The sequence below is a fragment of the Citrus sinensis genome, chromosome 1 (assembly GCF_022201045.2).
Source record: "Citrus sinensis cultivar Valencia sweet orange chromosome 1, DVS_A1.0, whole genome shotgun sequence".
Classification (NCBI taxonomy): Eukaryota; Viridiplantae; Streptophyta; class Magnoliopsida; order Sapindales; family Rutaceae; genus Citrus; species Citrus sinensis.
The window spans coordinates 6,688,254-6,702,352 of NC_068556.1; the positions used below are offsets into that span (position 1 = coordinate 6,688,254).

At 36.3% G+C, this 14,099-nt stretch overlaps 2 protein-coding genes across 4 annotated transcripts; one reads left to right on the forward strand and one right to left on the reverse strand.

Moving 5' to 3' along the window:
• Positions 1-26: 26 nt before the first annotated feature.
• Positions 27-7,120, reverse strand: LOC102618142 (subtilisin-like protease SBT6.1). Its single transcript, XM_006475564.4, has 10 exons — positions 6,429-7,120; positions 5,942-6,070; positions 5,595-5,747; positions 5,128-5,244; positions 4,499-4,683; positions 3,284-3,547; positions 2,060-3,128; positions 816-1,313; positions 634-694; positions 27-522 (listed from the first exon to the last, which is right to left on the reverse strand). The coding sequence occupies exons 1-10, from the start codon at positions 6,951-6,953 to the stop codon at positions 431-433; spliced, it is 3,093 nt and encodes a 1,030-aa protein (XP_006475627.1). The 5' UTR covers positions 6,954-7,120; the 3' UTR covers positions 27-430.
• Positions 7,121-9,501: 2,381 nt separating this feature from the next.
• Positions 9,502-13,958, forward strand: LOC102619394 (uncharacterized). Of its 3 annotated transcripts, none has more exons than XM_052437671.1 (11): positions 9,502-9,834; positions 10,095-10,289; positions 10,381-10,465; positions 10,630-10,705; positions 10,785-10,961; positions 11,033-11,135; positions 11,372-11,481; positions 11,639-11,728; positions 11,835-11,915; positions 12,369-13,217; positions 13,435-13,958. In XM_052437671.1, the coding sequence occupies exons 1-11, from the start codon at positions 9,579-9,581 to the stop codon at positions 13,498-13,500; spliced, it is 2,088 nt and encodes a 695-aa protein (XP_052293631.1). In that variant the 5' UTR covers positions 9,502-9,578; the 3' UTR covers positions 13,501-13,958. The 3 variants fall into 3 exon arrangements, with proteins under 3 accessions (XP_052293631.1, XP_052293628.1, XP_006475632.1); XM_052437668.1 differs by having other exon boundaries at positions 10,101-10,289; positions 13,563-13,958; XM_006475569.4 differs by having other exon boundaries at positions 9,504-9,834; positions 13,563-13,958.
• Positions 13,959-14,099: the final 141 nt, after the last annotated feature.

Here is a 14,099-nt window from a genome sequence, read left to right on the forward strand (position 1 = left end):
CCATGAGTGAAAATATAGACTGAATATACATAGCAACACAGATGATCCTATCAAGTTCAATAAAGGAATCAGCAAACGTTCAAGTGATGAACAATTGCTAACATTTAGCTTTACAGTGATCTTAAAGGAAATCCACAAAATACACCAGCGCAAGTAGTGCAGGGAAGATATATGTTCTTTCCTATTCAAAATTGTCAGTTAGATCCTCTATAATGCCTATAAAATTATATCTGTTAACCTATGAAAATTTGTGCTATTACAAGCATCCCAACTAGAACGAATATAGCACATCTATGCTATGAATACAAAACTATTTCCTCTAATAATGCCAACGACAAAATTTCAAACACTTGTGAAAATAAAAATGCTACAGGAGATACTTTTAAATAAAATAACCGCGTTAGAATAGAGGGGTAGTAAAAATCTATCCTTATAGATTAGCCAACCGAAGGGTGCCAGATCCTTTCCTCCTCCTCCGTCGCTTTTGCCGGATTCTCCAGAAACTCAAAAATACCAAAACCCCTGCGAGGCAGCATAGTAGTCAATTCAACAGAACAGTAAAACCAACAGAAGATGAACGAAATTCTAAAATCTTACAAGAGGAAAATAGAAACTTCAAGGATGTTCACTAACCAGTAACTGCAACTACTGCAGGTATGAGCCAATGGCTAGCAACCAGCACGGGCATATCAAGCTGCAAATTTGAAGTTAGGACACAGGAGATTTTTCAGTCCTTTATAATAAGAGAACCTAGATTTTCACTTCATAATAATAAAAAAAAAGTTATAATCCTAAAGACATTTTGTGTTCCTTACCTCTTCTCCATAGATTAAGCCCAAGTACTTGCTTCCCAAATAATCACTCTTATTTATCTGAGTGTACTTGGGACGTCTTGATTTTGAAATGTCCATGGTGGAATTGAAACCTCTACCCACATGAAAAACAGGATAGCCTGGTATTTTTTTATCCCCTTCCCTTACATCTAAATTGTATCCCTTTGTTCCCCAAACCTCAAATCTAGAGTCACTTCTACAGGCCAAATCCTTGCCCACAACAGCAGAATATGAAGAGAAATTTACATCAGTTCTACGAGATGGCAACTGGTTGTCATCTTCGACCAAGGGTGTATCATGCTTACTAGAATCTGAAAAAAGTACTGAATCCCTAATGTTTGCACTGGTGAAATCTAATATCTTCCTTAGGAGCCAATAACAGTTAGTAACCATATGGCTGCTATCCAAACAATTGGAATCGCCGTATACTGCAATGCGACCTTCACCCACCTCTAGAAGACCAAGAATGGGGGAGTCAGCCTGCATAAGTCATAGAAACCATAAATACATACGACAATAATCAATTGGATTCTTGCAAAACTAAAAATAACTCATGTTTATTGTAGGAATTCTACTTGTGCTGGAAAAGATAAAATTAACAATTCATTCAAAAATAAATGTGCCGCTCCTAGGGGCATAGCCAAGTGGCTTTCAGCCTCTTTGTTTGGCTAGACACCGAGTTCAACTCCGAGCTGGTTAAGAATTATATTTGGGCTTTGCCCACCTCCTACCTTCTGAAAAACCTCTAGGAGTAATACTAGAGGTATGGGTTCAAACCCTGCTCACATGAGTGAGGAGAGGATTGGATATTTGGATTGCCATCAAATTACGATTAACAACAATATGGCCTTCAACCAACTACAAACTAAATGTCTTACCGATGTTTGTGTCATATAGAAGAGAGAGAGTTGTGTTTTAAGCACTTGGCTTGTTCCATTCAGATCAAGTGAAGCGATGATGCAAATAAGATCCTCTCATTTCTTGCAAAGCAAGGTTTAAAATTTGAATGGCACAAACATGCTTGCATCTCTTTTGTGCTTATTAATCATTATAACTATCCAATCATCATCTAAACAACTGGAGAATCATACAAAATAAAAAAAAAATCAATCTTGTTTACAATGTTGTGCATTTCCATGGAATTAAAAAGATGATTCGGCAACCATATTTGATCCTTTAATAACCAAAAACCAAAAGAAAAAAATAAGCTGGAAATGTCTACTCACCTTGGTTGTGCTGGAAGTCAGCACATTTTGGGTTGCCCCACTCTCCGTGGTATCCAGGAAAGGAAAGCTATGTACATTCCCACCTCCTGGAAACCTTACAATATCTGTTCCAGATGCATATCGACTCTGCTCACCATTGAGAGAAAAATCACCATTCAGAATCTTGTCTCCAAAAGCAATCCCAAATGGGGCCAGAAGATCATTCAATGCTGGAATGTTTGCACCTCCAGTGACTGGAGTCCACCAGCTTCGAGTATTATCATCAAAGAATCTCATCTTTACCATTGTCTCCACATTATACCACTCAGAAAAGACTGCCAATCCCAATCCAGTATTAAGAACATCATAACTCAGCTTTTCAATTTCTTCCTCAAAGTACTCATCCTCAAGATCCACAAGCATAAGTGTTCCATACTGGTGAGCATCAAAGCATGTAAAAGGAGAACCAAGTGTTTCAACATAATATCCTGCATCACGTAACATATTGAACATGATATGGAAATTTGTATGGAGATGATCTCCATGCCAGTCAAGAATATCACTGCGAACATCCAAAGAGTCCCTAGGAATATATCCAGGAGGGTATTTAATACTGTGAAACTGATCCCATAAAACCCTTTTAGATCTAGGGGGCGTTGGAACCACTTTTAGTTTTAACTGAAGCATGCATGTACACCTCCGGGAGCTCTTTTCTCCTCGAGCAGGAGGACTGTGTACACTAACGCTTACGTTTCCTTCAATCTCTCCCGAAAATTTTGCACCTTCTTCCTTAATCTGCATGTGCAGTGCTAGATAACCAGTCCAAGGCCAGATTACTTCTGAATAGGTGAAGCGAATATTTAGAAGATTCCCTTCCTCACCCAAAGGATGCCATGTTGGTGGACCATCAACATAGCCAATTACACCCATCCCATTTAGAATGGTAACATTAAAAATAACAGGCATAGCACCTGCATAAAGTGGTTGTCGACAAAATGGCCATGAATAAGGGCAATCTGTAAAATCAAGAACGCTCGGGAAGATGCTTGCACGGGGTTGGTAGTTCTTTAGAATTTCATATGATTCTAACCTGACAAAAAAGTGAACAAATAGGACCAATAATACTAAGTTAGCTGACGCTAAGAATGACGGCAACAAAAACAATAAATAGCGACAGTACTACTGAGAATGACAAAGAAATGAATTTGCACCAAAACCAAGCACCCAGTGACTAACAGAACTTACAGATCAACTCTTCCTGCACCTTGCTCATACATGTTTGGACCAGAAAGCTTTGCAGCCCCCTCAACCAAAGCTTGTTTCATGCTCGCTGGGTTTAGAATGTTTTTCCGATTGTTTTCAGGAATAACGCTAACGAGCAGGCAAACCACACCAGCAACCACAGGACTGGCCACACTAGTTCCTGATAAACTTTTACAACCTGTACTAATCTTAGACCCCATAATTTCCCGCCCATATGCCACAACATCTGGCTTCACACGACCGTAGCTGTAGATGCAATATACACAGTAAACATTTTAATACAAGTATGACCAAACAAGCTTATGGAGGAAGAAAAATACTTAAAAATAACAAAATTGTTATGAATATCTGCAGTTTATAGGATAAGTATAGAGGACAAAGGAAAAAGCATACAAGCATGACTAATTGTTTAACAAAGCAATGCAACAGAAGGACTTAATTTGTAGCCCAAAAAAATTGACAAGATTGGATAATTTCTTTGGATGGGAGAAGATCCTCAATACAACAAGTGGTCAAATCTCCTAGATTTGGATGCAATAGATATCCAACTGAGGTCTTGCAATTTAGAGAGTAATCTCTTTTCGAATTTTATTTTTATTTGAGCCACTGGGAAACTATGCAAAGTTTGCTGACATGAACCTGCAACATCTAGGAGAAATAGGAAACCGCAGTTTTTGAACGATGGATGACCAACAACAATCATGTAGAAGATTGTCGGGACAACTTTCATTTCAGGTAAATATATTGCAGACAAAGAAATGTACAAGTCAGATCCAGTTGTACTTCTATTGTTGGATATGTACAGCTCCAATCTTACAGCCCATAATCATTGAAATCTCCAACTGTTCAAGATCCTTGACTCTATCCAGGAAGATCAAAGTGAATGCGGCCATATCTTGTTTGATATAATTCATTCAGGGGAAAAACTGAAGAAGCACTCCAAAGAAATTGTCCTTTCCTTGGTTGACCATGCTTGCAAGCCCAATCACAAGTATGCCTTATACTCTAAACAAATGCCACAACCAAAACTACAGAATAAAAAAATTGACATTCTGATCATACCAGAATTTAGGATTTTCCAGATAATATCAGTAGAAGCAGTGGTTACTCTAAACAACCATAAAATTTATATAGACTAACCGACTTTCGGGGCTCAAATCAAAATAAAATCAAAGAACATTAAGATAGGAAGAATACCCATGAGGAATTTCCCATGTACTCATGCCACGTGAAGAAAATGAGGCTATATGATCATTATAGTCAATGCCACCAACACCAATAACATCGCTCTGGTCTGCTGGATTGTTCAAAGTGCCATACAGTGGTCCATCATTTCCAATTGCCGAAACCATAATAATGTTATTTGCTGTTATTTCCCAGATCTGGTGAATGATTATGCAGCACTCAGTTATATTAAGGAAATTCTAAGTCTTATTGGCATAAATATTTAACAGAGACAAATGAGCATGTTAAAGCATACAATAGATAGATATATTAAGAAAATTTTAAGTCTCATTCGCATAAATATTTAACAGACAAACATGCATATTAAAGCATACAATGGATAGTTACTGAAGGTTTCTGCAGAAATAGTTGGCAACCTTACAGAATGATCCTTCATGAAACATGAAATGGATATAAAATTTAAGACATTGTACTCATTTTTCCTTGGAATTTGATAGGCATAAGAAAAGACCCACCATTATATCTTTGTAACAGCAAAGATCAATAACATTTTAGAAAGAATCCAAGTTTCAAAAGTCTATCTTCACAAAACCCAAATTTCAACTACAAACTGATTAATTTGCAGGACAACGAAGTTTTACCTTCTCTATGAATGGGAGATCCAAGTAATCAGGCCCTCCAATACTCAAGTTCAGCACATCTATATTGGTCGCGATAGCATAATTGAAGGCATCAAGGAACCACGATGTATATGATACCTGCAATAGGCTGAACACGAAATTCTCATAATCCTGACCAAAAGTTAAGAAAGGAAAGAAATTCAATAGCATAGCTAGCTTTAAAAATATGCTGAAGCCTAAAATATTTTTGCTCTTAGCATGGAAACAATCACCCTACTTTCCTCATTGAAGACAGAGAGCAAAATCAAAACCTTTTGAAGCTTAATTAAATTTTAGTTATTGGATTATGAATAGTAAAACATATGCAGACAGAAACAACGGTAAGAAAAGGTCAACCACACAAGGACACAAAATGGGACACAAATGCCAGTGCAACTTCATGTCATAGGAACAAAATAAACATATTCCACATATCCAACATGCATTACCTGCGCATCTGTAAACACACGAAATGCATAAATCTCCGTATCCGGTGCAAATCCAAGACACTCTGCATCTTGACCAGCAACAACTCCAGCAACAAATGTCCCATGTCCAAGATTATCATTTAAAGTATCTTCATTCGTCCAATTAGTACGTTCCTGAAAATTGCTCAAGGCATTAATTAAATGTCAGCTCTCTGCTATAAGCTAAAAGTAAATGTAGAATAAAAAATTCAATGACAAAGAATGTTCATTAACTTCACCATTCTATACTCCCATAGCATCAGTAACAGATCAAACTAAGAAACAGATAAGTACAACAACTTTTATCATTTTTATCCAACAAACAATACCTTGATATTACGGAAATGTGGATGGTTTTCTCGAATGCCAGTATCAAATATCGCCATTTTTACTTTAGCACCAGTGTACCCCTTTCCCCAAAGTGCATCAGCTCCAAACAAAGAAGTAACCTGAGACCTCTACAAGAGTAGGAAGAGGGAAAAAAAAAAATGAAAACACAATTAAAAAAAAAATCCCATTTCCAAAAAGCTTGTCCAAAAACTTATTCATATCTTGCACACGTGCAAACAAAAGAGATATGTCTCCACCTTGTAGGCCAAAAGTTCCAACACCTCAGAAATACAAGATTTGAACTTTGACCCACATAACAATTAATAAGAACAGCAATCCAGATTACAATGCTATGAATTCTCTAGAATTTCATTTAAATGCCAACAAATCAAAGAAGAAAAATTGAACTCAATTTTTTTTTCCACTCATTAATTGCCCCCCCCCCCCCCCCCCCCCAAAAAAAAAGAAGAAGAAGAAGATGAATACCTGCATCAAGAGATGGCGTCTCCAATTAATCGTGCAATTACTGGTGGTAGCCGTGTAATGCTCTCCTTCATTAAACGACATCGAAGTAAAGATCTTTCCGGGTCGTTTCTTCCCATCTTCGAAAGCCCCGCCAAGCAATCCCCTTTTATAGCTCGAATCCACACTCACATCCTTAACCAAATTCAGCCTCTCAATCTCTTCAATTAATCCTTGTTTCGCCGATTCCTCGACCGAAATTAACCCGAAATCGGTCGGGTACTTCGAGGCTGGGTTTTTCCTCTCGATCCATTTCCAGCCGTCTGGTGTAATCCTTGATTTTAGATACGAGCAGTGATCCTCGGCGGTTTTGTACTCCCTGAACCGGACTATGTAGTTGTTGCAAGAGATTCGGGTTTGGTTTTGGTTTTGAGTTGGGGTTTGGATCGGGCTAGGAGAAGGTATGAACTGAAGGAGGTAGAAGGACACGAGGACCGTGAGAAGAGAGGACTTGAACGGAAATGAGCTGAGCGTTCGATGTGGTGTCATGTTGCAGGGTACAACGATGTCGTTCGTACTGATCGATTTGGCGGGAAAATCCCCGCATCGGAGAACGGGGCTTACTGGCGTAGGCACCGCGTGGAATATTGTTTCTTACTCCTGTTTCGTGTCTGTCTCCTCTCTTGTTGGTTGCGAGGTAAACAAAATCAATAACACTACAGAGCTTCTGATTTAACAACTTCAAAGTGCATGAGATCCAGCCACGTGGTATTTGCATGTCTTAACCTCTAAATAGCATTTAAATCATTATGTTTCTATTATTTATCAACTAATGACATTGTTCCCAATTCGTATCAAATCGGTCCAAACACGTATGGAAGTAACTTATTATTATTTGACTACTTTAGAAATTATAAAAAATATTAAACGATTATAAAAGGTTCTGATTTATATCATTCTATTACTATATCTTTACAAAGCCTTTTATTTTATTATATTTCTGTTAATTTCATTAGTTGACTAATTAATTGGCAGGAAAAATTTTAATTTTAATCTTGAAACAAAAGTATAAAAATAAAAGTACTAAATATTTAGATTTATAGACGTGTAGGAATTATTTTTTAGCCAATTTATACTTTGAATTTATAGTATTGTATTGCTTTTAGGGATGGCAAAAATCCCCACGGGGATGGGTACCCTCGGGGATTTTCCCCATTCGGGGAGGGTACCGGGATAATTTTATACCCAATTTTTTTTTCGGGGAGGGGACGGGGAAAATTTTTTACCCAACTTTTTATTCGGGGAGGGGACGGGGATGAGGTGGAATCCCCATCCCCTACCCATTTCCCCATTTTAATTTTTAATTTTATTTTTATTTTTAAAATTACTAATAAATAAATAACAAAATTATAAATATTGTTAAAAATAATAAATATCAAAATAGTTGTATGTTGGGAAAGTGGTCACCCTTTGCCGGGAATTAGTTGAAGAGTATTAATTGAAGTTTTCACCAACTGTTTATTGCTTTGATTATACTGGTAGTAGTTCTTCTACTAGATCTACAGGGGATTCTTATAAGAAAGCAACCAAATGGATGACAGGTTTTAATGATTATGTAAACAATGGAGATTGTGCAGTTGTTGCAGATGAATTAGATTCATATTTGGATGAGAAAGTTATATCTCGGATGGAAGATTTTAATATTTTGAGTTGGTGGAAGACAAATGCTAATAGGTATCCTACATTAGCTCGAATTGCTAGAGATATTTTGGCAATTCCAATTACAACAGTTGCTTCTGAATCAGCTTTTAACACTAGTGGTAGAGTTGTGAGCTCATACCATAACAAACTTCATCCAAGCACATTGGAGGCCTTAATGTGCTGTCAAAGTTGGTTACGAGCTTACAATAGCGGTATGAGTTTATTTTAATATGATTAATTTAAAATCGAAAATAAAAAATGTATTAGACTATTAATTATTCGGGGACCGGGGACCCTCGGGGATCCCCTGTTATTATTCGGGGAGGGGATGGGGATTCTCTCAAGCAATTTTGACGGGGACGAGGAGGGGACGGGGACATATGCAAAACATCGGGGATGGGTATGGGGAGATTGGTCCCCTCCCCTCCCCTCCCCATTGCCATCCCTAATTGCTTTGTATATTATTACTTTTTATGATAATTATTATTGGTCAACTAACGTGCTAATGGAAACATAATAAATTAATTGATTTTATAAAAAATAAAAAATGATAGATAATAACATTTTTATAATTATTTAATATTTTATAATTCTTAAAGAATTAAAGTAGTTATTCTAACTTTGGCTTAGATTCATTGAACTTGAAAGCAAAGTCATGAGGTTGAAGATGGAGCTATTTTGAATGGGGTAGTGATATTTCCACCCCACAAATTTTGTAAATCCATCTCACTTTTAAAAAATAATTATAAAAAATTCTCTTATTTTTAAAAATTTCAAATAAAAGGATTCAGAAGAATTAATCAATTAAATCTATCTTAATTTATTTTGTTGTGACTTAGATTTTTTTATTATATTTCACTAATAAGATTGTTTTAACCTAAATTTAAATTGATTATTTTATCCTTAAAGGGTAAAAATACCAATAATTTAATTTAATTTCAACAATTTTTTTTATTTTGTAAAAAATTCATTGTTTTTAAATAGTTAATTCTACTTTATTAGTATGATTATTAATTTTTAATTAAACTAATATAATGTCTTTATGAGAAAATACTCATTAAATTATTAGGTTGTCAAATTTATATTATTTACATGTAAAATATTGAAAATTATTAGATTTCATCTAAGAAATTAGGTTATAAGTCACAAAATTAAGTACTTAAAGTATTAGATAGAAGAACACATATTTATTTAGAGCAAGTGAGTCATTTTATGTTATAAAGCAAAATAATTAAATAAAACTTATATTAAAGCTACTTTAATAGTAAAAAAACTAAATAAGAAAAAAATATAACACCGACATGTACATATAAATACAAGGGTGTTGTAAAAGATAATTAACATTTTAATGCCCCTCAAGTTTTGGATATTTGTGAAAATGTCGGAAAATATTTATTTTAGAAACAATCAAACTCAACAATAAACGCGCACAAACGCTGTTAGTTGTTAATTACAAAGAGAAAAAACCAGTGGATGGCGCGAGGTTCGATCGTCAGTGCACAATCCAGAACAACGTCGACCTTGCTATCGACCTTAGTTGCCAGGCTTTCACTTTCATCAGTAAAATGCAGAATCCCTTTTACGCGTTCCCAATATCTTCCTTCGATTCGCCTCTTCTGCAAGTGTTCTCATGCACATGCTGTCGAGTACTTAACAGACATGACCAAGTACAGGGAAGCTTTCTCCAGGCGAATGGCCATGGCTGGCCTCAAACCCCATCACCGTATCGGTCAGTCTTCTGAAAACTTCCCCTTTTCACCTTTCTGTTTGTTTGTCGGTAATTTGTAGGCAGATAAGAAAACAAACTCTCTTCTGCTTAAGAAATTGGCTCAGTCTTTTAGCAAGATTTATTGAACTTTTTAATTGTTTTGGGTAATTATCATTACAAAAATGCTTAGGGAAAACGAAGTGAAACATGTTAAGCTAAAGTTTGTCGTTTTAGCTCTTAGGACTAAGAAATTGTTGTGAGAGATTGATATTTGTGTTCAGCTTTAGGAGTTTCTGGCGGACCTGACAGCATGGCCCTCTGTGTTCTAACGGCTGGCTGGAAAACCGGAGGGTTTAACCAGAATGGTGAGGCCGGTGAGTTCATTGACGGGCTTTTGGCCATAACTGTGGATCATGGGCTACGTGAGGAAAGTAAAGAGGAGGCCAACATTGTTAGCCACCGCGTTTCTGATATGGGTATGTCGACCTTTTAACTATTTCTTGCCTTTGTATGGTGAGGCCGTGAATTTACTATGATCAATTGGTTGCTAATATAGGATTTGTGTAGGAATCAGATGTGAGATTGTTCGTTGTGATTGGTTGGATGGTAGGCCAAAACAGGGTCATTTACAAGAAGCAGCTCGTGACATGAGGTGATTTATTTTTAGCTTTTTCATTTAAATTTAAGTAATGGAATTTTGATATCCCTTTTTCCATATTTTATGCCTTTTTTTTTAACTATGGAGGCTTCAATTTTTTTTGTTTTTTTTTAATGAGGATAATCGCTGATTAGGAATCCATTCATGTTCAATTACAGGTATCGGTTATTTCAGAAGGTTTGCATTCAACACCAGATTGGTGTGTTACTTATTGCGCATCATGCAGATGATCAGGTTTGGACCAATTGATTATGGACAAGATGGTGATTTGGTTTGATTCTATGCATCTGGTAATATTTGAGATACTATGCAGGCTGAGTTATTCATTCTCAGATTATCTCGCAATAGTGGGGTTCTTGGACTTGCAGGCATGGCATTTTCTTCTCAAATTTTCTCCTCATATGCATACTCTTGCCATGAAGATTTAAAGAACCATTCTATTCTTCTGGTGCGGCCTCTTTTGGATTTTTCAAAAGATGATATGTACAAGGTCAGTGGAAAAAAGTTCGTCATCAAATGTGGTTGAGTTTCCCTTGAATTTTTGTCTTAATATTTTTGCAGATTTGTCAAGGAGGTAACCGAGATTGGGTTGAGGACCCAACAAATCGAAGTCCATTATTTGTGAGGAATAGGATTCGAATGTCATTAGGAGATTTGTCATCATGTGAGTTGTTTTAGACATACAGTGTTGGCCGGATGAGATGTTTTTCCTTTCTTTGTTTGCTACCTCTTTTCATGAGATTATTCTTTTATGTTTATTTGTTTTCACACTGACCTTATTGCTGCGGTGTAAGTATTTGAGAGTTTATCTGTGATTCATAGATTCATTGTGCTTTCTTATGTACTTCATTCCAATGTTTGTATGCATTCATAGGCTTTACTCAATTTCTTACTTTTCAGGTAGCTTTAAATCTGAACTACAGGCAGTTATTTCGGCGTGTCGAAGGACACGTTCATATGTTGAGCACGTGTGCTCTAATTTGATAAATGAAGCTGTGACTGTCATGGATGTAAGCAATCCTTCCAACTCTTAGCATGCATTGATATATATGGTGCCTAAATTTTATATTTCAGATGAATGTTATTCTTGTAGTTATTAGATAATTGTCAGTCATCCATAATTCTCACTGTTAACTTTTCTTCTTGTTTTAAATTTACATTTGGCAGCAAGGATATGCTGTTATTGATCTAGAGATTCTTAATCCATCAAAAATTGAGGACATTTTCCTGTCAAAGTTTCTTGCCTTGGTCTTGCAGGTAATATCAACTATAGTTGGTTGTCCAACACCTTAATTGTTTAGTATGTTTTCAATCTAATAGTATTTAATCTTTTGATGATACTGCTCTAATCTGAACTTTCCAGTTTATTTGTCAAAGACAAAGGCCAGTTAGAGGCAGTACTTCAAAATTGCTGCTGCATTACATTCGTACTTTCCCATGCAAGGTACATTTTTCTAGCACACGTGAATGTCTTGAATAGTTATCTATTGGTTTCTTCTCCATCATAATTGAAAAAGCTTTTGCAGTGAGTCATTATGATTTATGACATACTGAACAACCATATCAATGGTTTGATATTACTTTCCAAAGTCATTCTTTTGAACTGTTACTGCAGTTGCTGTATTCTAAAATTCTCAACTTATGTAGTCATGCCTGAATTCAGTTGTGATCTCTAAATAGCAGGACCATCACTGGATGTTGGCTTTTACTTTCTTTTTCTTGTTTTCTTTTTGTTAAAATGTTTCCTCTTTTTTTCCCCCCTTTATTTATTATTTTTGCAGTTTTTCTATCCTTTCATTGAGTTTTCTGGTGAAAAGGTTCAAAAGAATGAAGAATTTTCGTTTTTTATTTTCTATTTCGATGTTTGATTCATGATCATGTTTCGACAATATTGCAGACCTCCCTTACTGCAGCTGGTTGTTACCTTTGCCCAACTCCTGGGTCCAGAGGCACCAAAGCCTTGGTTTGTTCTTCCATTGACGGTCCTCTGCCATCAAAACTGGAATTGTTTCAGATACACTCTGATGGAGAACAGAGACATTGTGTTCCAGATGTAGAGCAGATTCTAGAGGATGCAAAATCCTATTCAAACCACTTGATCCAAGATGCATCAGACAAACTTTTGTTGAGCATGATATCTGATTCAGTTCTGACTGAAGCCAAGAGATTCAATATGCTGAGTGAATCAACCTACAAGAACATTCTTCTACTGCAAAGGGAGGAAATCAAACGTTTTAAGCTTGACTCTGAAGTTACATCTGACAGCCAGTTAATGCATGCCGTCGAATGTGTCGGCACATATCCAAGTATACCACTTCAGCCTGGGCAAGTGTGTTACTTCATGAACAGGTTCTTTGTCACATGGAAACTTATCAAGGAAAATGGTAGCAGGGCATTTCCCAGGGAAGTTCATAATGACGGGGGTTTGGGAGAGGATAGTTGGAACGAGTACTGCAGCTCTTGTCTAGTTGGTGATGAGATGGTGGCCGAGCTGCGCCACATGATTGAATCCGACTGGCTGTATCTTGCCAAGTTGTCGAAGGGTCTAAGTTCAGGTAATTTGCCACTGGAAAGAGAATTTATAGACGAAAAAACAGGGCAAAAAGTGGAGAAGACAAACCTATGTGCGGATTATGGAAGATTATCAGCGAAAAGAGCTATCTTATCATTGAAATCTATCCCAGTTGCAGCAAGAAGAAGCCTTCCTGTCCTAGTCAGCAGCCATGGACAATTACTTAGTATCCCAGTAAGTTAATCCTTTGCAGTTTTATAATAACACAATTCTTACCTCTCATTGCCTCTGTGAATAAATTTTTTCCCAGTGGCACTTTTCTATGAATCCGATCATAAAAAATATTGATAAATATTTTAGGATCATTTTTCTGAGGAAAAAAAAATTTATATCTCCAATTATTTTCATTATATTGCTTGGAAAGATTTTCATGACTACTTTGGTGGTTCAGGATCAGGGTACCTCCTGTGTGAGTATTTTTCTTCTCTTGGAACATTGTTTTTGTTTGTTCTTATAGTTCCATATTTGGCAATAATGTACTTTGGGCCCTAACATCCTTTTCATTTTGTACAATTTCAGAGTATTAATTTCAATATTTGCCCTTGCTTGATGGTATCTGCTGTTTTCAAGCCAAAAGTTCCACTTGGGGGAGGTCATCGTTCATTTTTATAGACTCTAGTTTCAGGCTTTTGCTTTTTCCCCCATTTCGGCAATTGTATTCTATTTCCATGTTGTGAGTTAGCTTTACATATAAACCTAGGAGGCTTCACATAATCAGACGATGGAGATCTGCACAAGTCAACCTGAAAATGTTGTAGAGTAAACATCCAAAGTGTAAATTCTACCTTCCGCCGCAATTTCATTGTTGATTCTTCAGGTTTGTTTATATTTTTCCTTGTTTTGTATCTCCCTTACTATTTTTGACACTTCTTATATGAGAAAATTAAACCACTATATATCACAAAGTATCTTACAGAGTGTGTGGTTTTGAAGAATTTGAATTCAAATGATGATGACACTACCTGCCACCCCGCATTTCCTAATATATTCTCTTTCTCGCTAGGTTTCTATTTATTCTTTTCATGTAAGTTCATTCCTCAAAGTGAAGTTGCCATG